Source organism: Periophthalmus magnuspinnatus, chromosome 6 (genome assembly GCF_009829125.3).
Source record: "Periophthalmus magnuspinnatus isolate fPerMag1 chromosome 6, fPerMag1.2.pri, whole genome shotgun sequence".
Classification (NCBI taxonomy): Eukaryota; Metazoa; Chordata; class Actinopteri; order Gobiiformes; family Gobiidae; genus Periophthalmus; species Periophthalmus magnuspinnatus.
The window spans coordinates 3,198,599-3,225,004 of NC_047131.1; the positions used below are offsets into that span (position 1 = coordinate 3,198,599).

Genomic DNA, 26,406 nt, shown 5'->3' on the forward strand with positions numbered 1-26,406 from the left:
TCCTTTGAAATACGTAAGTTCTTAAACTTACGTATTTCAAAGGACACATACTGTGGAACATTCTAGGCGAAGCAATAGCATCCTCGGAGACAAGAAAATGGTTCTACCTTTTAGAGAGAGGGTCATAATATTTTGGCTGATCTGTGTAGTTATCAGACAAGTAGTGCCACAGCGAATTACCTCATAGTCTTTAAAATATTTTTGTTTTGTGGGTTTAAGGTAATTATTTGGTTAAGATAAAACTGAACAAGAACATACGCACATTTCCACTGCACTACTTTCTGCTATAGTATATCGTGGCTCAATAGACCGTTATTTTTGCACAACCAGAAATGTGACATTTAAATCAAACACTGACCAAAAGATTTGAAACTAGAAGGGAATTTGGAGCTTAATGTGGAAATTCAACTGAAAATCCATAAATATTGGGATTAAATTCAACCAATAACAATTACCAGTATATAGTACCGGTAGTTTTTGGTTGACAGTTGTGTCATTTTGGAGGGTATATTTTTCGTGAATGCACTGAATTTTATCCCTAAACTTGAAAAGGGGGTCTTGGCAACATTATTAAAAAAAAAAAAACTATGCTAAAATATACTTGTGTAAATATAAACTTAATTGCAAAGGGAGAGTTGAATTAGTTTTGGTAAGTTACAATTGGCTGATCTGATTTAGATTATTTTCAGTTCCAACGTGGACTAGAACAGGGACTAGAACAGGGACTAGAACGGGGACTAGAACAGGGACTAGAACAGGGACTAGAACAGGGACTAGAACAGGGAACTAAACTAGGCTTCAAATAATTGTTACACTTGTCAGATATCATTTAATTTTGCAATATTTTGTTCAACGCAATGGTTTTCGTACTTACTGTTTAAGGACCCATGGCTCTTAAGACTTTATTGTAAAAAAAAAAAAGTATGTACAAAAATAATGAGGTTGTAACATACTGTAGGTTTTCAAATTGTGCATATAGATCTGTGTATAATAGATGGGAGGTGTCTAGTTTGGGTGCTTATTGGTTGATGTTTTTTCTTGATGTTTAAGACTGATTTAGTGCCCAAAAAAATAGGTTACACAATGTGCAGCAATTAGACAATCATTAAACACAGTGAGAGACGTTACAAAAAATGATTACCGGTATTTTTTTTATTTATTTTTTTTGCAGTTAAACCAGTGTTTTGCCTGTTTTTGCTTCAAAGCCATAGTCCCAAAGAAGTCTAAAGCTCAGCAACTAAAAATGCCAAAACATTTTTACACTACACACTTTTACATTACACTATGTAACTTTTTTCTAGTGGAGGGTCTGCCATCTGGTTTTCTCCATGGAGATGATACTACATTGCCTGGAATGTTTCATAGTATGGCATTAAAGTTAGCTAGTTCAATTAGGATTTATTCAATTACAGGTGTTATTGCTAAAAAAAAAACCTCTGTGTAACATTTCGGGCAAAGCAATAACATCTCTATGGCAACAAGCAAGTGGCAGAGGCTCCACTAGAAAAGTTACATAGTGGAACTTTAGATTAGACTTTAGATTTTGACATCTGAAGCAAAAATGTGTATCCATGGACGCAAGTGACACAACATTGTTTAAAATTTTAGGGAATAACTTTAAACATGACAGTTGAGACTAACATGTTGGAAATTCAAAATAATCTCAATTGTAGATGTATATGTTTTGTAGTCTACTTAAGATTTAAACGTCTGATAAATTTGACCTCATTTATTTGTAAAAAGTAACTAATGAATACAATGTTATCGCAATATATTGTAACCTAGACTACTGCCATGTATGTGAAGATTCAGTATTTTTGTATTATTTAGCTGTATTTTTGCTAAATAATTTGTATATTTTGCGCTTTATTTTGAAAATTCAAAGAGCTGGCATCTGTCATAAGCTGATCTATATAGAAATGAATATGTTTATTTGATACTTTCAGATAATCTTCTGTTTGTAAAATTTAGATTTGCTGTTGTAAATGTTAAGCCAATAGATTTTTTTGTTGTGTATGGGCTTGTGGTTCATAGATGCAGTCACTAGAGGGCAGTCCTTGTTTATTGATTGTTTGATTGTTTATTGATCGTTGTTGATTGATTGTAAGTCTATGAAAAAAGCCATGTTGTGTAAATGTAAAAACATGTAGAAGAACAACCAAAACAAAACATGCTGCTGTATCATACGGTTTTATAACGTTTTCAATAAAATCAAGCAAAACGTGATATTTGGGTGTTAATGGTGCTTTTATCGTTGCTAAAAATGAGGAAAAAACGTTAGCATCCCTGATCGTTTTAAATAAATGAAGCTCATTCAACCCACTCGATACTGTGTCTGTGTCCTTGAGCAAGACACCCATGAGTGAGAACTGGTACTTTGGTGTGACATCAAACTGGTGGTGTATCTAGTTTGGTTTTGTCGTATAAAACAGTAAATCTCCAGTTAAGTTTTAAATGGCTATTTTTTACATCTTAAAAAAAATGCTTATATTTTAGTTGAGCTGAAATTGAAGATTTTCGGCAAAACAAATCATTTCTAAATCAACTTTTCACAGAAGTGGGACAAGACACAATTTCCATACAGTTCAATTCACAATTTTGGTCTCACAAAAAAAAAGTTCAATATATTTGTTGTAAGTTTAGCACTGCTTTTTAAAACTACAGCTTTTGTGTAGCTCACCAGCTCAAAATAAAATCAGTCAATCAATTAATCAATCATGTGGCACAAAGTCTTGTCCTGTCCCTTTATATTACCCATCTCCTAAGGGTTCCATTTTAACACTTTGAAATGGACAAAGTCAAATTGGACCAACAAAATACAATACACATTAAAAAGTTGTGAACACTGCTTTATTGCATAGCTGTTATATATTTTGCACAAGTATAAAAAATGACAGGCTTGACTTGCATAGACCAGTTTAAGTTATCACATCTCATCTTGTGAAAAGCATAAAAAGTGTAATGCTTTATTTGGAGTCTTAAACAGCTGGAGTGGTCTCAAAGTATGCAAAAAAATAAGAATTTACTAGAAAATATTTGGAAAAATGTATCAGAAAATGCATAGCGTATAGCAGGAATATATTAGTCTACGATTGTCATTTAGTTTTGTGAAATTACTGGGTTCACATTGGTCTTTGGTGGTCAATATTTAAGGCACAGATTTACACAAAATACAGTTCACATGTGCAAATGTTCTCAATGTGCTTTGTATTGTCCTCATACAAACATGCTAAGGTTTATCAACAACAACAAAAAAGCAAATCTGTATAAAAAGCTAAATCAGTAACCGTCTTTCAATAAGTCTGGGTTCACAATGGAGAGAAAGTGGACCAAGAATAATATAGTAATAATAATAATAATAATAATACACTATGGCGCATTCAAAAGGACTTAAATAAAGTATGTTAGAAAATTCAAGTATTTTGTTGGAAGAGAACCATAAGGAAGCAACTGCTACTGGATGGAACATTGCTGGATGAGAACCATGTGGATACAGCTTGTCACTATCCTTGACAAAAGATGTTCTTCACTCATGGTTCACAATGGGCTAGAGGCTTTTTAAATACTAAAACACAACACTGAGTGTAAATGATAGCATCTAACAAACACTAGGGAGGATATAAAATGAAAGAAATATATGTAGAATTTTAAAAATGGACCGGGAAATTATAGAAAAGATAGAACATTTCTAATTAAAAAATACTTTTTGAACTAATAGCTAATTTAATTTTGTAGCAGTCTTCATACTAGCGTTCACTACAGTCCCTTAAACAGAGACCAGCCTGTTCAGACTTGGCCACCAAAAAAAACCCCAAAACATTAGAAACCAGACACTTTATACTCCAGTGTGAACCCATCCTTTCATAAATGTGTTCAGTTTAAGTTTACAGTAGCTGCCCAATTTGACCGGCTCGAAATACATCATAACCTCCGCTCATGTTGGCACAGAAAGATTAGAACAAACTGGAAATAGAGAAAAATGTCCCCATTGTTGCAAAAGGTTTATCATAAGCTCAAAACAATGAAAAATAATATGCTATGGACACTCTAAAACATAAAAAACCTTATACCACTTATTGAAAATATAGTGTATGTGCCACCAATACTGGGACAAATGTTGGTACTTAATTAATTAGAAAATGTTTAATGTGATTATTTATTGCTAAACCTTTAGAATCAAAGAAATTGAATTATTTCAATCAAGATTTTCAAACAGGGTGGAAAATATTGAGGGCTACAAAAACTTTGATTAATATTGTTATAGAGATATTATGTACATTGAAACTGTTGCACTCTGTCTGCATCTAACTGTAAAACATTTTATCTTTTGCAAACCACAAATAAAGAAAGATTGCTTTTTGGGATGGGAGCTGACTGGCAGTGCTTTGGTGGTCCACCCTGCTTGACTTCTCCATCTGAAAAATCTGTTCTAAAGCTGTGCATGTGCCCGACAGAGGTCATGCATGTGAATACTAGAGATGTTTTCGAAGGGTTTGTGAGAGCTAAGAATAAGCTGGAGTTGAAGAGAACAGTTCAAATACTTACCCCCTTCCTTCACAGTTTGTGTTATAATTTTAGAGGTTTCATCCAAAGCAGCTTACACCCCCCCAAATTTACCAAACGGGCCAACATTAGTGGAGGGGACTGTATTTCTCGCCTCTTGCCCTACGATCGCACTAGTTTGAAGCCTTGCCCTGTATCAAGAATAGCAGGAGGAAACCATGTTAGCTTTAACCTTTTTAAACATCTTAAACAAACTCCACACAACCACAAAACGTCCAGTCGACTACACCACAACGCCAACTGCACCACGGGGTACGTAATACGGGGAAAGTACGCCCCCCAGTGGTTTGTGACGTCATTATCGGTGGGCAAGTGTAACGTATAGTCGCCCCATTGTTTGGACAGACCGTAGATGGCGTTGACTGTTCTTCCCTGCTCTGACCACCGGATGTCGCTGTGCGGGTTGCAGTTGTAGTCGACCCATTGAGAGGTGAAGTCGCCAAGCTGCGGGACGTCCTGTACAAAGAGAGAGGGGTAGAAATGGGCAGTTACTCCTATATTTAGAATGAATAATAATACAAGGAATAATTTTATTACCACTTATACTATACATTTGTTAGAAAAGTACAGTAATGTTGAAAAGAATTAGAAAAGGTGTGAAACTGTTTACATTCGACACATGCAATAATCGATATATTGCACATGATATTCTGTGATCGCAATTCACAGTTTTTAAAGAACCAAAAATAAATTTTAACAAGAGCAGGAAGAACATCTGGTGTAAAAACTATGCTGGTTTGGTTTGATATAAGAACACAAAGTTATAGTTAAAGCACATAAATGATGTTTAGAAAATCTGCTCATCATTTTAATGTGCAAAAAGTGTACTTAACAATCAATGTATTTACATACATATTTGGCATATTTGTACCCACCTGTGGGTTTTGTGTTGAGACCCCCGGTGTTTTGGCCAGAGTGGCGCCCTGCACAGCCACGTACACCCCCTCCAGTCCCTGCACCTCTCTGACCCAGGGCCCTGAGTCCTCACAGTCCAGGACCAGGATCAGACGAGAGCAGAACCCTCCGTTCTTCTCCCTCCACCAGTCCACTAGCTGCTCCAGACGAACAGTGTCTCCACCTGCAATAAAACAAATACAGGCCATTTAAAATGTTTATTATATATATAATATATTATTATATTTAATATTATTCTATTTACGGTGTGAAAGTCACTTTTCATTTTTAAATTTTGCACATAAGGGGCACTGCTATGACTGACAGTCTGTTACTCAACTTTAACTTTTTAAACGTTTTAATTTAACATAATCTGACCACAAAAAACTGGCATAGCAGGAACTACAACAAGCGAGCCGATTTTGTACAGTAAAACAAGTCCCTTTCATATAACATTACAGTTACAACTTAGCATTTAAAGTACAAGCAATGATAAAAGGCCCTCGCAGTGATAAAGGGCCCTCGCAGTGATAAAGGGCCCTCACAGCCCTTAGCTGCCTTAGCTTCATGTGTGATTCAATATTTACGGTGTGATGTAGGAGATACATGTTTACAGCCCATTGTAACTTTGCAGGGGGCCACTTTTAAAGATAGAATTTTAATCCACACATCATTTTGTCTGGCGCATCAAAATACACAGATGCTACATTTTTTATAAATAAAATTGAAAGTGGCGCTATAGAGCCATCTTAAAAGAGCCCTAATCTGCATGACATTACGTCCATCTTAGAAATGTGCACACGCGCTTCACTGTTGAAAAATCACCAACATTTAATTTAAATGTAATTGATAACCTTTTATTGTACATGGGTTTTGTCTCTTTTGGCCAAGTTTGAAATGCTTTGAGGAAAACTGTTGGAGAAGATGTCAAAAGATTATGATGTGATTGTGATGAGTGATTTAGTCAATCCTGGGTTTGATCCAATATGGCCTGTAGAGTTTAGGATGGGGCCATAATATCGTTTTTATATGTCCTAATGTGACCCATTTTTGATGCCAAGTTTAATTTGTCTATAATGACATTTTTCTGGGCTGGGCTCCCATTGGTGCAATGTCAATCCATTTTTAAGGTGGCCTTTCATTATTTTTTCTCTGGGTTGTTCATTAAAAATTAGACCTCGCTGAACACTAATTTGTGATAAAAAATAATGTATAGACATTTAAATGGTAACTGGTTGATTTTTGTGATTTTTCTCAAAATTGTACAAATACAACAGGTTCTCGCGGATGAGTCACTGACTCGCCCTCCTCGCACATTCGTGCTTGGGACTTAATTAGCCAACACCTAAACAGGACCATGAATGTTCGTATTGATCACAGGCTCCTGAAAATGTGTTGTTTTCAGACCATCTAAAAACTTCTGCTGTGTTTGTTGTGTGCATTGTGTTACCATATCAACCGCTGAACATTCCTCCATAGATATTCATGCCACCCCACTATGTGATGTCACAAAACATTAGTATCAGTGGTCTCTTTACCAGACAGAGCCCACTCTCCAGAGCGATGTGTGTGGCCACTGTAGTAGATGATATAAGTATCATGCCGAGGTCCGTCTGAGGTCCTGAGATCTAAAAAGGAGCGGACTTTGGCCTGCAGAGCCTCCAGAGTGACTCCGCTGGTGGAGTAGTCACAGCCAAACGACTCAATGAGGTGGTGAGCGAAGAACCTCTGCACATTGCTCAGCATCGCCGTGGAGCGAAGGTTCAAGTCCTGCACCGCGTCTGGAGGCAGCAGAGTGGGCTGACCATCTGGACTGAAGAGAGGGAGGAGAGAGGAGGGGAGATTAGAATGGTGTAGTGGACTCAACACTATATCAACTTTTAATGACTAAACTGTGCAGAGTTTCTGCTGCATTCATTTGTGCATCAAATGACAGCCACCATTAAATTCCTTTTTAAAATTCACTGTCTATGAGGAGTTTACACAAATTTCACTAGGAATAAGCTTGTGTTAAACGCGTTAAATAACTCGTGTTCTGCTGTAACTCAACTTAAGTTGAAGTGATTTGTAAGTCATCGTGTGGCACTGGACTCTAGCCTCTGACAGGGGGCTGAGCACACTGACACACACAGGAGTAAACTTGTATGAGATTGTGGTAAGTCACAGGAAAGAGAAACAGGATATCAGCGCTTCTTTCAATAACGTTTTCTCCTGTTTTTCCATGTTGTTCTTAGTAGCAAAGGGAAGCTATTGGTAAATGGTCACATACATTTATATAGCACTTTGCAGTAAATGGTCACATTTATATAGCACTGTTCCATCTTCAAAGTACTCAAAGCACTGGTGGGGGTGAGATGGGTTAAGTGTTTTGCCCAAGCACACAACAGTATTCATCTGTGGGAGCTGCAATCGCAATGCCAACCTGTGGGTAAGTGGCTCTGACTGCTCTACCAATGATGTTTTATGTAGAGAGTCAGTGGGATTTGAAATGCCAACCTTTGGATCAATGGATGAACACTTCAACGACAGAGCTACTGTCACAGTAACTTAAGGGTCAAAGCACCATTCATTGGAAATGGGTTATATTTATACTTTTTAACTTTGACAAATACATAATTTAAGTTTAATCGCTGCAATATCACATTAGTTTGGACTATATAATAATTGAGTTGACCTCTTGTTTCAATGAATTATGAACTAATAGCATATGCACGTAATAAACCCCAACCCCAATCACGTGACATTGAAATATCAGCACCGCCACGACAAGCCTCTGGAACACCACGACAAGCCGAAGGAAACACTGCTGTGTACATGGAGTTTTAGTAGCATTCTCTACTATTCCTAGTCCAGTAGCTCTCAAACTTTTTCACACCAAGTACCACCTAAGATGATATTTGACTTTCCAGCTCCCAAACAAGGGTATACACTGATATTTTTGCTCTTTTGGGGTCAATTATGGTTAATTCATGTTTTGTGCTACACTTGAACCTCACCCAAGACATTTACACTCCCAATGCATTTTTAAAACATTGTCACTGAGATAATGCAAAAAGAGAGACAAAAATGCTTGTCAATATCGCCCATCGTACTTGTGTTACCTTACCTGCAGTAGTTAGTTGGGATGACCACAGCGTAGCCCACACAGGTCCCTCCGAGGGTGCGGCCCAGTTCATAAAAGAGTCCATGAAACAGAGACTCCAGCGGCAGAACCAGGAGGAACATACTCAGGAACAAACTGCTCGAGCTCTGAGGGAGAGAGCAGAAATATCTTAGTTTATATTTTTAACTAGTATTAGGCATTGTTTTATGCTCCATCATATTGTCAAAGTGCCTTCCTAGTTGGTAAATTTTGTTCACTGACAATGGCAATAAAACCCTTATGATTCTTATTCTTTTTTCTGAAATTATGGACTATTTGATTGGTGAGGACAGGAAACATTAGTGAAACATAAAACAGTTGCAAAACACAGGTTGTTCTAATGGTTCTAATCTGACAAAAATATAATGACACCCATGTGATTATAGCTACTTCTCTCCGGTTCACATCTGGTGATATCCCTGAATTTGAATATTTGAATAAGATGGTACTTGACATGAAAAATGTTGATGATGAGACCATTTTTGTGTTGTGACTCTGACCTGCCAACACAGAGCTCCCACAGCGACCGTAGAGCCCAGTGTGAACAGCAGGAGGCGCTCTGAGATGAGGCAGAAGTGTCTCATTCCTTTGGAGGCCATGACCTTGTCCAGTCCACTGAGGTCGGGCCCCTGGGACCAGCTGACCCTCTGGCAGTCGCTGAGTTTGGTGTGAAAGCCCCAAACGGTGATGACAAAAACCAGGTGACAGATGCTCCAGAAAAGAGAGGCCACGATGAAGCCGGGGACCAAGAGGTACCACGTGTCCAAGTGCAACAGTTTACGGGACGACAGAGCCAGGAACACCCCCTCCACCTGCAGAGAGCGAGAGAAGTGTTATTATTTTTGGAAGAAACAATTATTCATGACACATAACAAACAGGGATGCACCGATATCCAAATCCCACTATATGATATAACGATATGCATCTTGCAGTACATTTATTGTATTAAGTATCAGATATTTATTGCAATATTTTGGAGACTTAACAGAATTACAGAAATGTTACTTGTGCTTTTTAGCAGTTATTTTGTCACAGTCTACACTGAAACAGAGCAAAGGATCATGGTCTATGTAGTTTCCTCTGTTTTTTAGCTGCTGCAATAAAAGAAAGTATTTAAGCAAGTGAGCTTATAATTTGATATATTGTGACGGCCTACGATATTATTGTGAGACTTTTGACGTTACTATACTATGATATCAGGATATTTCGTTTACTGTTGCATCCCTAATAACAATTATATCCTTAATTTACACATACACTATATAAAAAGACGCAAGCTTTTTTTTTCTCATCGTCTGACATGAAACTATCCCTTTAGCTATATATTTTTGGAGTACAGATTTAATTGAAATAATTTAAATACTTCTAAAATGTTCATAATTATTATATTTTAGCTCTTAGGATTATATTGTGGGCTGAATATTCACAATTACTGATTAACCTAATAATCCTGACATCCTATTAGAAAGACAAACACGAGTTAACTATTAGCCAAAACCTGCTTCAACCACATATTCAGTCTTGAAGTATTTGACACTTAAATATTTGATACTTTAGTGAACTTTAGGCAAACTAACCAAACCAATGCTACTACTCACATAGAAATAGGAGAAGAAACACTAAAAATAGCTTGAAGCGGGAAAAGTTTCAGCAAGTTCAAACGGCAAACTCATGACATTGCTTTAAAGTTGTTTAGCTGCATTTTCATGCAAACCACTACAGTGCCTACAGGCAACTGAGGCAAGTATTAGACTACTGCAGTGGCTGTGGTGATTACGTAGCATTAACATCCACAATTTCTTAAATAACTCTATAACAATCTACTCAAATAGTAAAATGCAAGATTTATGATGCTTAAAATGTTTGACTATACTACATGAATATACAAAAAACGCTTGAGAAATGTAGTAATGGCAAAAGCCCACTGGTAAAGGGTATTAAAAGGTTTACCATCTTTTAAGGAAAACTCCAAACATAAAATACATAAATATTTAACTATATTAAAGTCATTCCACTGACAACAATCACATCTGTATAAAGTTTGAATAATACTACAATTATATACTGTATTTCTTTGGTATTATAGTGAAAAAGATTTTGCTGCATGTGGATAGTTACAGTAATTTTAGAAATATAAACCAAAATAGTGAAAATGCAATAATTTCATTTTCACAGTTTAGAAAGTGCTCGCCTCTCTATAGATCTGACCTGTAACTTGGTCTAGAGGTGCCACCTGCTTCTCTCTGGGAAAATAGATAGTTTAATGCCATACTGCGGAGTATTCTAGGCAAAGCAATAACATTTTCCATCAGTGTTTCCCCATAGATTTCAGACTAAGTAAAGCCCAATTCATTTATATATGAATCATTTTCTTTCATATAATTTCTTGAATATACATTTCACGCATTGCCTATACTTCATATTTAAGCAGTCTTTTGGGAACAGTATTTAGGTTTATGGCAATAAAATCAGCAATAAGTGTATAGTGTGATTCTGTTATTCCAATGTACCATACAAGTTGTTTTTAGACTATGCAGGCAGGTGGCGGACCCCACGGGACAAATCACCTAAAATCTAAAAACATACATACTAAAATCTAAAAACATATTACCAACAGCAGAGGAAGCAATGACAGCCTCCTCCACAGGCCTCTCCAGATCAGAAATGGCTGCCAGCGCTCAGTCACAGAAAGGCCACTGAAGTATAGGTCCAGCAGAGGATCACAGATCAGCTGAGAGAAGAAACAGGCCAACGCGAAAGGATTTATATCCAAATGTAGTGACTTAAAAAATGCCACTCCGGTGATGGTGGCAAAAGACACGAGGTTTGGGAGAGAGAGGAGAGCCTTCATTCTCAGAGCGACCATAACGGTGCCCAGAGAGACCAGCAGCACCATGACGGAGAGGGACTTTTGGATGAGTAGAGCAGTACTGGCAACCGCGAAGCCAGCCAACTCCAGACGCTCAGCAGAGGTCAGGAAGGCTGGGCGGTACCTGTGAGAAAGGAGAGAATTTATCAAAGAAAATGTTTTGACATATGTTAAGACATATTTTTATTTAATTCTGTAGTTTTGTTTTTCATCCACCGCAACTATACTTTTATTATCTACTTTGAACTTGAACTTGAATGACAGCTCCTGCTAAAACCATCATTTTACTATTAAGTGCAATGAGAACACATGAAGCATCAGAAAACAAAAATGTAACATATTTAATGATAATACAGAATGCACTTGCCAGTCTGAAAAACAAACGTTATGTCCTGTATGAAAAGAATAATTCAATTCTGTCAACTGGACAACCGTTTTAGATTGAAGACGTTTCGCCGCTCATATGAACGGCTTCTACAGTTCTGGTCAGATTGCAGGTGGATATTGACTTATGTCTATCTAAAGGAAGGAGCCAACTACAATGCACTTAGGCCCTAAGTACACTGAAACTAACACACTTATGTTGTTTACAGTGTCTGTTGACTAGGTCTATTGAAATACATAAAGTGTGAACTGTGCCAGAGTCATATTTTGGATAATTGTTTAGGCCCCTAATGGGTGAACTCAAGGCTTTTTGCATACTGGCTATCACTATTGCTATAGGTGTGAGAGCACCCATTTGGGGCCTGAGTGTCTCTCCCTCCCTCTGTGTCCCCAGTGTCTCAGTCAAACCCACTTGTATTTAGGTAAATATAAGGCACTTTGTATGGTCCTTTTACAATGAAAGGAAGGTTTGGAGAGGGCGTGACGTGATTCTAGCTGCAGGTGAGATTTATAAACCATAGACTGCGTGGTGGAGTGCGCATGAAGGGTTTTATACATCAGGAGTTTGTGTGACCCACACTTATTGTGGCCGCTAGTATGTACTTGCTTGGAAAATTCCTATGCAATGCTTTATAAATGAGGCCCCTGATCTTTAACTTGACCTGGTGTCTTTGTCTCCATACTTTGGGACATTTGGCAAAGCAATAGCATTTCCATGGAAACAAACAGACACACAACCAGAAAAGTTACATAGTGTAACCTTTAATAAGCAAAACTCAACAGCCCCATTTCTCGAAAGGAGATTCAATAAACCTTGGTTTGGAGTAAAGTTAGAAAACTCAAGGATAATAAACCCCGAGTTTAGCAGAGGACACAAGACTTTATCAATGGATCCCAGAAAAGAGGACTCACCATGGAGAGAGCTGTGTAGCTCATTAAATTGCATAATGCATGATCCATGAATCTGATGATTTGCACTTCCCAACACACTTCAGTGCATATGATGATGAAAGAAGTATCTGAGTAAAATAATTGGCAAGAAGAAATGAATACAAGTCAAATCATTAAACTCTTATTAAGTGCACCTGGTCCATCTGTGACTGATCAATCAGAGCTCTTCTTCAGGAGCAGATACTGGTTAAACTCGGGGTTAGAGAAATAAAACCTGCTCTGGACCAGGTCAGGTTCACAGTTACCATGGTGACAGAATATAAAAACTCTGAGATGAGCTCTTTTCTGGGTTAACAAACTCTGAGTTTGGACTAAATTTTCTCATTGAAACAGGGGCAACATCCTATTGTCATAAATATGTAATAAAGTCATGTTGTAAGATAAGTTAATATACCTGGTGCGCCCAAACAGCCTCTCCAACAGCGCCCATAGAGTCCTTAGCGCCATACTGACCAGCATCATGTAGTTTGCCGCTAACTCTTTCTCATCAGTCCTCACAGTGACCGGGTTATTGATAAAACAGAGCAGCCCGAGCAAAAATCCAAACCACAAATGCAGCAAACTTAAGCTTACTCTCTCCATGTTGAAAAAATAGTGCAAAACACTCGCTATGCCCAGAACGAGTAGCGCCAAAATTAAAATGACAAGTATTGTAGATCCCTCCGTCTTCTCCCATCGCACGTAGAGCCCAAGAAAAAGGGCTATGAGGAGATTAATGCCAGACAAATATCCCAACCATCGGACCGAGGACCAGACACTAACCTCCCCATTCACCTCCTCCAGCCGGGTCATCGCGGCGTGGAGGCAATGGCTAACACAGTAGCGCAAAAATCGACACATTTTTAGACAATTTGCAAGTCTAACCAATGTCAGCGAAAGGCACAAATGAAAGCTGAACTCCGCTGAAGAATATCTGAGCTCATTTCAACACGATCAACAAAAGAGAAGTTAGTTTAGAGAGCTTTAAGCAGCTCACTTGTTGACCGTGTTAGCGTTAGCTCCCGTAGGCTAACCCCGGCCAACGTAGAACAACGCTAAAGTTACATTTTTCACATTGCTTTTCGACTTCTTTTCATTTCGGTTCAATGAAAAGTTGTAATATAAATCGTCTTGTAGATGTGTGAGTCCCTGACGGACGTGCAGTGCATGTTAGCTCAGTAAACTACTCTAGGTAAAAGTTTTGAGTCAGCTGTCAGCGCCATGTTTGCAGCTAGGAGCGTCCACTACGGCAAGAGAGAAGGGTCGAATGGATATGAAAACCGAAAGCGCATTCCTATTATTCTCAAGTTATTGTAATCGAAATAAAACAGTGTCCAACATATATTAAGGAAACCATATATTTTCTGTACTCTTCAAAGCTATAACTTGTGCTTTCACTTTTGCTCTTAGTAGCAATGGTTAAAAAAAAAATAATAATAATAAATAAATAAATAAATAAATAAATATGCTAGCCTATAGAAATAATGTGGAATGGATAAAAACAAAAAACAAACACATTTATTGAATTTTAAATATCTGTCATCACTTTGTAGACAATCTACTTTGCCCACAAGTTAATTCCTTAAAAAAAAACTCTTCATGTAAGTGTAATGTTTCTGCCAATACTGATATACATTTATGGAAATGTAAAATTAGAAAATGTCTGTGTGATCCCTCAGTCATCCAGGTCTGATCCACAGTAAAAGCCAAAATTAAAATCTGTCAACTGGACAAAAAAGTTCTGGGAGTTGATAGATTTTACTTTTGGCTTTTTCTATAAATTAGAAAATGAACACATGTAATACTGGAGTAAAATATGCAGCTGTCACTTTTTGAAATAAGCCCAAAGCAGCTGGGTCATTCTTCATCACAGACATAAATAACAAGTAAAAAAAAACACACAAGAGACAGCATTTTGATTACATTCATTTATAAAATAGAGAAATACAACCATACTAAAAGCTCATTGTTCTGCGCTGGTGAAAATGACAAAACTATTTCATGCAACGGACCAAAGAAACAGTGGAAGACAATGCAACTGATTATAACTTAAGTCATTTAACACTTAATGTCCATGAAAACGTCAGCTTCAGTAAGTACAGATATATAGAGTGATATGATACAATAGCAACAAGTAAATGCTTAACACCAGAGACAAACCAGTGCCAGGGAATATCCAAGGTTTTCAATGAGACATACCACTTTGGTTTTGTGCAAAACTTGAAATAGGCAAACATTTAACAGTGAATCAGAAGTGTTTTTAGGGACCCATTGTGAAGTATGGACCAGTATATCCATGCACAATAAAATAATGGAATCTGGCAAGATTTCTAGCCCCTTCCACTAATATTGCACTTTTGGAAGTACATGAGTCTTGTTTAAACACTTACAAATGCTTCATATATTGGCAAGCAACCTAGAAAAGATACAGTTAATATTATGTTGATGATTTCTTTAAGCAACCTCATATTATCATTGTTGTTGAGTCTGAAACTCCCCAAAAAATACAAAAAAACAACCTCCTACTAGGGAAAACCTTGGAGATTCCCTGAATACTACATACCAAGTTGGTCAAAAACTTGATGCTGCTGTTTGTGAACTGAGAAATGAAAATGTTTGTTAGCAACACAAGTGTGACTGTCAAGGCACCTTCGTATGACCATTTCAATGTAAGAAAATAATTTAGACTTAATGCGTTTAAATGCCACCTTCCTTCATTCATTCAGATCAGATTCACACATCATTTAAGGTAGTGTTTTAAGCTAATATTGTTATATCTTATGAAGCAGAGGTTGTCAAACTGTGGTGCAAGTACAAGTAGAGCTGGTGGAAAATAGCAGTTTTAGTATTATGTATTGGTTTAGGCTAGTTTAATCCTGCTCTAAGGCCGGGTTTAATCTACTAAATCAAATAAGGCCCTTGTAATGTAATGTAATCCTGTTCAAGTCCTATCATTGGATCTTTAGTTTAGTTTAGTACTTAAAGCTACACTATGTAACTCTTCTGAAAGGTCCTACTTTGCTTTGCCTGAAAGGTTGCTTGGCATTAAACTTATCTCCATGCCAAATTGCACGTTATATCTGTGGAGAAGCAACCCCACTCACAGTATGAAGGAATGATGTTCAATGTTTCCAAAGTCTGAAATAAAAACACCTAACCGAATACAGACAAGTACTTGGTGTACTCAGTTTGACAACCACTGAATTTTGAACACACTGAACTTCACATCGGGTAAAATCACTACTGCTAAAATCGACAACGATTTTATTCACAAAAACATTCACTCGAGCAAAAGTCTTCAGTCACAGAGAGAAAAGGGACTGACCAAAAGCAGCAGGAGGGGAGACAAGAAAGGAGAGTTCAAAATGACAAGCTGTTCTTTGTAGATTGATGATCAGTTTCATAACTTATTGTCTACAGTGGACAGCCATCGGCACACTCCCAAACTGGTGCAGTCCTTCATCTACAACAAGATTCCTATGAAATTATTAATACATAGCCTGCCTATTACGATTCAAAGAAATAGATAAATAAGGTTTTCCGAAATAATTTAATTTAAGGAGTTTCGACAAGGCATGTTACACCGTCAGGATTTATGTAAATAAACATCATTTCAGTTGTGTACCTTTTGCTTTCAATGTGCAGGTGCATTTCCTTAAAAGGTGCAATGTGGAATTTTTCTGATGGAGGGTCCACCACCTGTGGAGATGTTATTAGTTTGCTTGGATCTGTTAACTGTGAACTTAAAATGAACTGAAATAGTTTAGATAAGATATTCAATTTCTATGAAGCAGATGACGCCAGGCCAAGTTACAGGTCAGATCTGCGGAGAGACAAGCCTGATCACAGTAAGAATGCATGTTTTTCAAGGTAGTTTTGAAATTTAAAAAATGAATGTAATTGAATAATCAAGACACAATTTGAATACCAAACTGTGGAACATCTCCATGGTAACCTGCCACCAGAAAAGCTGCATAGTGTACCTTTATTTACTAGGGATTTTAACTTCTACCAACATTTCTATGGTTATTTTATTTATATTTTTGCAACTGTATAAATCCTGACGGCCCTAGTACCAATGAGAATATTTTCAAATTCAAGTTACAAAAGTTTCAGATCTGATTTCAAGAGATACGTGTAATTAAAAACTAGAAAATGCAAGAGTATTAATAGTTCAAAGACAAAGACACCTAGCCAACACTGTATTTCACTGTATTTTCACTGCATTTCACATTAGTAATAAAATGTTTTTTTTTCTACTGGTATTACTGAAATGCTACAATGTTAATCTGACAAAATACAGAGCAACTGAGATGCTGCAGTGAAAATGGCAACACCGAACACCAATATTTTTCAGATTATATAGAAGAGAGATTGTTGTTTGTAAACTAAATACAAGCGTTCAAGAGATGTTTTGTAGTTACATGAAAGAAGCTAGTAATGTGTATCATTCATTTGAGTTGCTTCAGTGCAATTATCTCGCAAATTTGGCTTTTATAGACCACTTTGTTGTAATCAAAAAGCTGTGCAGGCAACAGTGGAATTAGGTCATTTTGGATGAAATCTACAATTTTTAATAAATACCTAGTATGGCTTTGCAATGAATGAAATTTGAATCAAGATTGAGATTCAGTCATTTCTCTCTGTCAGTGATCATAATGGAGAGGTCTACAGCCAATCCGCTGTCAGTAAAACATGTGGTTTGGAGCAGAGTTTTATTGTAGAGGAATTAAGAGGAATAGTTTTTGTGTTACAATATTGTGTCTAGTATCATCTGCCAGCTACTTGTCTCCATGGAGATGGAACTGCTTTGCTGGTTTCACAGTACAGCATTACACAAGTCAATCGCCATGACAATATGAATACAAGCAGGTAAGGTCTACTATTCTATACAAAATATATAGCCAACACTATAAATACTACATCACTGTTGTATATATTTTACCACACCAAATTACTTGTGCATCAATAACTTTCGAATGCTGAAGAAGCTGATGGCTTGACCAAAACCATAAAGTTGTGCGATAGTCTTAATTCCAACATTTTGTGTGCACAGCCATTTATTTACAATCACCAAAAAGGTCTATACTTAGCACCCTATCACTTTAGCTTATTCTTTAAGAGTTGAGTGTAAGATGGGGCAGACAAATAGGAGCAAGGGGGCAAGGATTTTTAGGGGCTTTCGTTTTTTCCAACTTTTAAAAAACTAGATATTTATCAAAATATATCCATCTTAAGTGTAGGTGCGTATTGTATTGTAATGTATTCATATGTGATGTGTGTGTAATTTTGATATGAGAAATATTGTAAACGTCTTTTTGTGCAAACTGCATCGTGTTAGGAGCTCGAGGAGAATGAGGCAGTAGATTTGGCAGCGCAGCAGACGAGAGGGAGAGAGTTTGGGGTTTGATTCAAGCAGGATGGTACGGGTCAAGTCATGATGATAAAAAATGTATAAAATTATACGTTTATAGTTTGCAATATTGGCTTTATTGCCACAATAAGCCACTCAAACAGACAAAAATACATGTGTCATTTTGTTCAGTAGTTATTTTGTTCTTAATAGAGCTTTACTGTGAAATAAGTTCTGCCAAGTCAATATTTTCAAAAAGACATTTTGTCAAACTATATTAATTCTAATTTTAGCATTAGCGCAATGCAACTTCACTTTAAGATAATCACCCTATTTAAAATTTAAATTGTTGATTTTATTTCTTTAACAGTACAAGATCTGGAGATGGGTCCCCAGGCACTGCACTGTGGTGGTCCACTGCTTCCAGGGAAATGGGTCAAATGCAGTGGACAAATAAAAAGATCTGTCCAAAAGATCTATACTAGTTAGTAATAATAATTTTACATTTCTTGAAAAAAGGGGTCACAATAAAAATATCACAAGTACAATTTGCTCACCCAATCAGACCCAAGACCTAATCTAATTTTCAAACTGTCAATTTCATGAAGAATTCTAATTACCAATTTTGCTAAAAGACTGCATTAATCATTTTGCAAATATGTTTTCTGTTTGTAGTCTAACTTTGCATATTTGTTTATTATTTTACAGTATTTTATGTTATTTGCTCAAAATATGTGTGAAAAATAGTTTTTAATTTTAATTTAAGAAGATGACCTTTTAGGAGTCATCAAAAATAACACTGCATTGACCTGACCCGTACCATCTCTCTCAATGAACACTTGTCTGTAGCTTCAGACACAGATAAGCTAACGGCTAGCGTCTGGTTTAGCTTTGGAGCAAAATAGGATCTTCGAATTCATGAAACCCGGGCACGGAGCTGCTTTGACTCTCCCCTGAATCCGAATCGTACGGTGTCTCGGGAAGTTCGCTAAATCCCCATGCCACCTGGTCATCCTCAAACTCGGAGCGAACGTACACAGGAACATCCCAACTCTCTTCCTCCTCACTTGTGTTAAAGTCTTGCGGGATATAAAGCATTTCCGGGTAATTTCGTGACACTAAATCGCTGGTGGTTGCTAGGGAAATCTTTCTGAATGCTATAAGATGCATGTGCGAATACTTGACATATTTGTAGCGCTTAAAACCTAAAGATTCGACCGCGACACGCCAGCTTCGCATCATTAGAGCGTGCCGGTTTTGGTGAGATGAATCGGGTGTGATGATCAGGAGGAGGCCGTGGAGGTCCAGGAGCTCGTGGGCTTTCTTGCAGCAGATCCAGCGCTGGTAGGGGGAGGGGAAGTAGGAGAGCAGCAGGGAGAAGACCACCACATGGAACAGCTGAGCGGGGAGGGCGTCGATGGGGCTGTGGAGCTGACACAGGAAGGCCTCCACCGCGTCCCGGGACAACTGCACCGGGGGCTGCAGCTGGAGGTTCAGGAAGTCACACTTGTGCACTGTCTGGAGAAATACAGAACAACAGATATATAATTACAACAACATTAAGTTATTTATTTAAAAGGTGCACTACGCAATTGGTCGGCCACCTGCTCATCTCTGTGGAGATGGTATGACTTAGGCCTTGAACGCTCCACAGTCAGTTTTCCATTTATTCAGTTACAGGTGTTTTTATTGCTCAAAAAGTACCTTGAAAAACATGCACTCCAACTGTGAATGGGATTACCTCTTTACAGATCACACCTATAACTTGGCCATGTGTCATCATCTCTTTGTCTCCATGAAGATAGATAAGATTATTTTAAATGCCATAATGTGGAAAATGCCAGGAAAAGCAATAACATTTTCATGTATACAAGCAGGTGGTATAGCTATAGAAGCTAAGCACATTTCACACAGTAATCAACTAAAAATACAGCAGTGCTTAACATCATTTAAAATCAAACAAACAGCTTTTGTTTGCATGACTGAAAGGGTTTATCTGCACAGTTCTCTTTTAAAGTCAGTTTGATCATTTTTAAATACTGGCCTATTGAATGTTGTGATGTCATCTGAAACCCAGCAATACGTTCATATACTTTCTTTCTCATTCTTAATACATATTTGAGGGTAATTTCCTAAACCAAAAGATGTTTCCATGTTATTCTAATTTACTGTCAATTTTCAAAAACAAAAGGGAAGTGCATCATTACATAGCATGAGGATTTCTAAATCGTCTTCACATGAGATTTGCTGAAGCTGCAAACGTTTTTTTCTCAAAAACTTTCAGTTCCTCTTTCTTCACATGGTTTAACCACATCTGATGATTTCATGAGTCAGAGTTGACCGTGTGTTTGCTCAAAGGCACAAAGTCAGCTGCTCAACCGGAAACCTCACACTGTTTATGACAACAAGCTTCTCAAAAACAACAGGAAACTTATGGTAATACAAAAACATCCGTTAAAATGATGTAAAATTAAGTACTTTTGATTTATTTGGGTATTTATTTATAGCAGGCCTAGATTTAATTTACTTCAGAATAAATGATTCAAATTGCACAGAAATGCTCAGACACACCGTGCACATTGTAAATGTCACATATTGTACCTTTACTGAGAACAGATTCAATGTATGTGACTGTTCTGCTGTTACAGCATCAATAAAATTGATTAATAGAGCGCACCTCGACGGCTGGTACGATGTCAATCCCAACAGTAAGGAACTCGTCGAATTTCAGGAAAGGGTTAAAGCAGCTGCCTACATCCAACAGGCGCATCTTTCCCATCGGAGACACAGAACTGAAGGAAAAACACAAGAAAATAACAGAATTAGTTCGGTACGAAAACAAGTCTATGGCATATATTATCTAAACCACTATAACTTGTATGTATTTATTTTATATCTTATTTATTTGTGGTAGGTCTACACTATTAAACTTGAATCCGACCTATTATGCAAAATTGACTTTTTAGAGATTTTAACCATGTTAACGATGTACTCATTCAAAGTTGTATTTGGAGTGATTCGTGCCTATTTGAGCCAACTTAAATCACTTATTTTCAAGATGCCATTTTGTTGATCAGCCTCTGTTTGCACCTCCACCGGCACACGCTCCCTGCTCTCTACTTACTTGTTCTTAATCTGTGATACTCGTAGGATTCGGCAGCGTCGCATAGTCATTTTGGTACAACTCAATATAAACTTGTTCTCTCTCACCTGGGAACAGAGCTTTGACTCGGGTTGTTCCCTGTCGCTGTGGTCAAACCCAAAGAAGCAGCGGCACTTTTCTCATCTTTCTCAATCATTCTCTTCATCCCTCCATCCAAAAAGTACTCCTGGCACACACTGCAGGGACATACATTTAAAAAACATACAATCAAATAAAATCATTTTGTTTGTGCTGCAGAAGACGTTGAACTATGATTTGCAGATACAAGCTTGTCACAATAACACATTTTAAAGTCCGATATATTGTTGAAGTAAATATAGACTATAAACGATAATATTGAAACTAAAACACCAAAGCAGAATTATCCAAAAAAAGTATTCTAAATGTGCAATATTGAGCTGCAATAAATGAAACACTTAAAAGTAGTCTGTGCCTATTGTAGTTTGTGCCTATAATGAGTCATAGATTTCATAAGTCCATAACACAGAAATATAACCACAATTTTCCCAATAGTACAAAGAAAAAGTACCCATGATATATACTGACCTCCAAAAAATATGATTCAGTCTATCATGGATTAAACGATAAGTAATGTAGTAATTATTGTGACAGGCCTATGCGGAGAGGCCAAGTAATTACAGAGATAAAACAGCTCAATACATTTGCAATATTAAAGGCAAATTCTACTATTGAATTTTACCAACAGGAGCACTGGCTTCAGGCTAGAAAAAGACTGATAGTCGGCTGAAATATGAGGCTGATGCTTTAAGGTAGATGCAGGGATTTTAGCTAACCACCAGAAAATAAGGAGGCACTGGACCAAATGTGATGATGCTGCTATATTAGGTTTGTACTGAAACAAGGCTGTGGATTACTGACTGTTCTTTTCTTATATTCACCAGTGAACAGTTTAGGCAGTAAATGAGTTTATAGTAATTTTATATGATATATCTTTATAATTTTACAAATCAGCCCCAAAATCTCAACAGATTAGCCACCAGCTGCTCTGAATACTAAAAAAAATGACAGATGAAAAATGGGTCTACCTCTACTCGTGGCCTTATGTGAGTGTGAGACACCAGAAAACCTGACAGTTTGTCTCTAAACTATATCAGAATTGAAAGTATTACCTGCGGCACCAGTCGATGCGTCCCTCCCCCTCACACTTCTTGGTCCAGTGGTGGTCTGCGAGGTTCTTCATGGCATTGGCGTATTCACTCAATGTCTGCTCGTCCTCACAGTGCTCCCGCCAGATCTTATCAAAGTCGCCCACTAAAACCACAAGAAAATCAACAGTTGACAGACAATTCAGTTTGACAGGAGCAAGTTAAAATAATTATGTGCTAACTAAAAATGGGTGTTGCTGTAATTTTCAGTTCAAAAGTTCAAAATTCAAAAACAAAACAAGATTTTTTTAATTTTTTTTAACTTTATCAAGTCTTAATCTGGGGTTTAGCTCGTTACATTCTGAAAAGTCAGAAATCAATGTATTTATCCTTTGAAAATATGTTATGGTAAAATAATTTAATATTGTTTAAAAGGTGCACTATGTCACTTTTCTGGAAACTTTTCTAACAGTCAATGATATGCTTGAATTTTTGTTTTTATATGACAAAGTAAAATCAAATCAAAAACCTTTCACCCAGCCCTACTTGAAAAACATGCATTCTTACTGTGATCAGACTCACTTCTCCACAGATCTGACTCTTTAACTTTATCTAGTCACGTCACCTGCTTGTCTCCATGGAGATAGACAAGTGTAATGCCATACTGCGGAATGGAGACAAGGAGCTGGCAGACCATCCACCAGAAAGATTACAAAAAGCACCTTCTAAGAAAATTTGTTTTCTGCCGATTAAATGGCCTTAATAGTCACAAATCTAATATCCAGACACTGTAACTTTTGGTGTGGGTTCATTGGGCTGTCAGTGTATTCTTTCTTGATCTATTACAAATTTTGGAATACATACAATTGGACCAGACAATAACTTTGGAAGACAAATTACAGTCTCACAAACAGGAAAATAAAACACCCAAGCAGCTAACCATAAGAACACCTTTGTATCACATTACACACCTTTGTATCACATTAGACTAGACTAGTCATAAACCAATAAAAAACAAAGAAACTACTACTGAACTTACTTGTTCACTTTGTTCTTCCGAGCAGAAAAACAGATTTAAACTAAAGCTCAGGCTCAGAGATAATAAAAAAATAATCGTCTTCATTTTAAAGTTACAAAAGCAGTTTCCATTGAAATCCCTTCAGCTTTACTAACTGTGGTGGAACTCACGGTCCGAAGGCAAACTACTTGATAACAGTACAACCCCATGACCATAAACAAAAAAAAAAAAAGAAATGGAATATCAGATTTGCAGAAATGAAAGGACAACAGGCCAGTAGTCGCTGTAAACAACCAGAGAGCGTGACTGATGATTCAATGCTCAAGACTGATCATGCCTGACTTATTTAACAATCACGATGAATACATGTTTTGGTCAGTATTCCAACAGTATTCCAATAATGGTTCCAGCTTATAGATTGTACAGGTTACTAAATACCCATCTTTCATCATCACAGTTGTTTTGTTTTATTTTGTTTTTTCAAATCTGACATTTTTTTACACCAAGTGCCACAACAATCACAGAAAATATGTGTCCAGTTAAAGTTGCTCTATGTAATTTTTCTGGTGGGGGATACACTACCTGCTGCTTGTCTCTTTGGAGAACAACGTTGAGTAAGATTGGCAATTCACAGACATGACCTGTAATTTGGCCTGGTGGCGTTACTCAGCTATCTCCATGGAGACAGATAAATTACATATTGTATCTTTAAGGCTATAAAAATATTGTGAATGTGATGAATTGTAATTTTGAGATGTAGTTTTTAAAATCGGGATTCAGTTTCACAGTGCACATTATATGCACATGTGAGAGAAGGATGCAATACGAAATGCTAAACTAATGCAAGAATCAGGTACATTTCAGAACATGTTTGTATAAGCCTAAACTTTGCATTGATTTTATAATTCAAGCAAATCAAATTCAGATTTCAATTTGGTTGTGATTAACTATGCAGCACTGCTTCAAGTATTAGCAGGACTAAAGCAGGACTAACTGGTTTTAAATGGTTCCAGCTTTATACTTGCTTAACTTTGAAGCAAGTGTAAACAAAATCTAACTGCTAAAATAGACTGGTAAAGTGAGGCTAACTACTGTGCATGTTGAAATCTGTGTCCATCTATTGTGTATCTGGTCATTTCTTAGAAGTACTTTCAATCCTTCTCTGGACAATGGAATGTCATAAACTTTCATTATTACAGCTTGTTGGAAGACAGAGGGATTTTCCAATGATAAGAAATCCCCACACAATGAAGCTACTGTAGCCATCTGTACACTTCAGACAATGTATGTGTACGGCTAATCCTTTATCTTTCTGTGTCCAAGTATCCATTGCACATCTGATAAAGAATGGTATGTAAATAATAAAACAGACACAACAACTCTGAGACGGTTATAAAACATACTGAGGAAAAGGGAAGTGTTTGGGGGAACTTAATTTTTTTTTTTTTTTTTGGTGTTTATAAATCTCAATTTGAATTTGATTGAATTGAGTTCATATCATTGTGGTGATGTTATTTCTTTGCTTGTGCAGTTGCCCATGTGGGTGACAAAAATCGACATCACAATTGTCTTTTTTTATATTTATTTATTTATTTATTTTTGAGATATGCAAAATTAAAAGTTTTGCATATCTAAGGTTGCATAATTGAAAAAGGTGATGAAAAATATGAATTCATATTTCTGCACTTGGCTAACATTTATAAGCTTGTTTTAGCACATTTCTGATGATGGCTGAATATAGTCATCAGGAAATTCCAAATAACTTTCAAAACATGAACTTCAATTCTGTCACCCCCTACATTCACCATGATTATGTCTTCATTTTTAGTCCCATCAACAGTAGAGCATTTCACGATTTGAACAACTAAACCAAATCTATACACAATTATCTGATGAAAAAAATGAGAAATGGTTTCATAACACTATAGAACACCAATCATGCACAGCTTTAGTGGTGGGTGTATATTTACATAGTTACATAGTGTACCATTATGTGTGCAACCAGCAGAATGAGTTATGTTCTCAGTGTACTGTGCATAATATTGTGAGGTTACAGATTAAAGTTTTAGCTATTTTTCCTAGATACAATTTGAAGCAGATTTTATTTTAGGACTATTTGAATAGAGCATTTATTATTTTAGAGTTTCTTGAACGATCCATTTGTATAACACTTGTTTTTATCATATGATATAAAAAGGGAATTTTTCTACCCTCTTTATTTTGCTCCGAAAAGCAGAAGTTAGTAGCTCTTTAGTATTATTATGTTTGAACACTTTTATTTTAATCAAACTGAAACTCATATTGGCAAATAGAAAAGTTAAAATATGGTTAAGAAGTTTATGTTTGAACAAAAGTGGCACAAACCAGTATTTACATTTAGATTTTGCATTTCTTAAGAATAATGCCTATGAAAAGAAATATAATATGGTCCATGACAAAAGTATCTTCAATCTAATTGATTGTCAGGATATAAAAGCTTTATGGTTAAAGCAGAGGAAGGCCTTATTCATTTTTTGCAGTAAATAACATCAGTGCAACAAAAAAAAAAAAGGTTTAAGGTTTAATCTGTTTAGCACGGTTAGCATGTCTATTTAAATCAATTGACTGTACTGTTGGCTAGGTCTCAGTGTGTGGCTAAAGCTAAGCCCATGTCGGAGCAGCAGGGGCAGAAAAAGGGGGCCCCAAACCAAACGAGGAGGCTCCACAGCTCTTACCCTCTCTGTATTTCCTACGCAGTTTGCGGTGCACATTTTTCACCACCCCGGACAGCTTCTCCTGCTCCTGTTTGCTGGGCTCCCGGTGCGGGATGGGCATGTAGAAGAGCTCCCCGTGCTCCTTCTCCGTCTCCCCGGTCTCGGCATTGCCCCTCGGGTCCATCGCACCGCTCCGAAGCCGCCGTCAGGAGCAGCTACAGCGGCTTCCCCTTTTCCCAGCTGCTGCCTGTGCAACTGTGCAGCCTGCAACCCGACCGGCGAAAGAACAG

At 37.1% G+C, this 26,406-nt stretch overlaps 2 protein-coding genes across 3 annotated transcripts; both read right to left on the minus strand.

The window, feature by feature from the left end:
- Window positions 1-2,843: 2,843 nt before the first annotated feature.
- tmem168b (transmembrane protein 168b) lies at window positions 2,844-14,034 on the minus strand. Its single transcript, XM_033968079.2, has 7 exons — window positions 13,199-14,034; window positions 11,212-11,593; window positions 9,100-9,411; window positions 8,564-8,706; window positions 6,996-7,270; window positions 5,439-5,641; window positions 2,844-5,019 (listed from the first exon to the last, which is right to left on the minus strand). Exons 1-7 carry the CDS (start codon window positions 13,642-13,644, stop codon window positions 4,666-4,668), a joined length of 2,115 nt encoding a protein of 704 aa, XP_033823970.1. The 5' UTR covers window positions 13,645-14,034; the 3' UTR covers window positions 2,844-4,665.
- A 662-nt stretch (window positions 14,035-14,696) lies between these two features.
- bmt2 (base methyltransferase of 25S rRNA 2 homolog) lies at window positions 14,697-26,382 on the minus strand. Of its 2 annotated transcripts, none has more exons than XM_033968737.2 (5): window positions 26,138-26,382; window positions 22,430-22,571; window positions 21,347-21,475; window positions 20,814-20,928; window positions 14,697-19,654 (listed from the first exon to the last, which is right to left on the minus strand). In XM_033968737.2, exons 1-5 carry the CDS (start codon window positions 26,298-26,300, stop codon window positions 19,022-19,024), a joined length of 1,182 nt encoding a protein of 393 aa, XP_033824628.1. In that variant the 5' UTR covers window positions 26,301-26,382; the 3' UTR covers window positions 14,697-19,021. The 2 variants fall into 2 exon arrangements, with proteins under 2 accessions (XP_033824628.1, XP_055078700.1); XM_055222725.1 differs by lacking the exon at window positions 26,138-26,382 and adding an exon at window positions 23,445-23,588.
- Window positions 26,383-26,406: the final 24 nt, after the last annotated feature.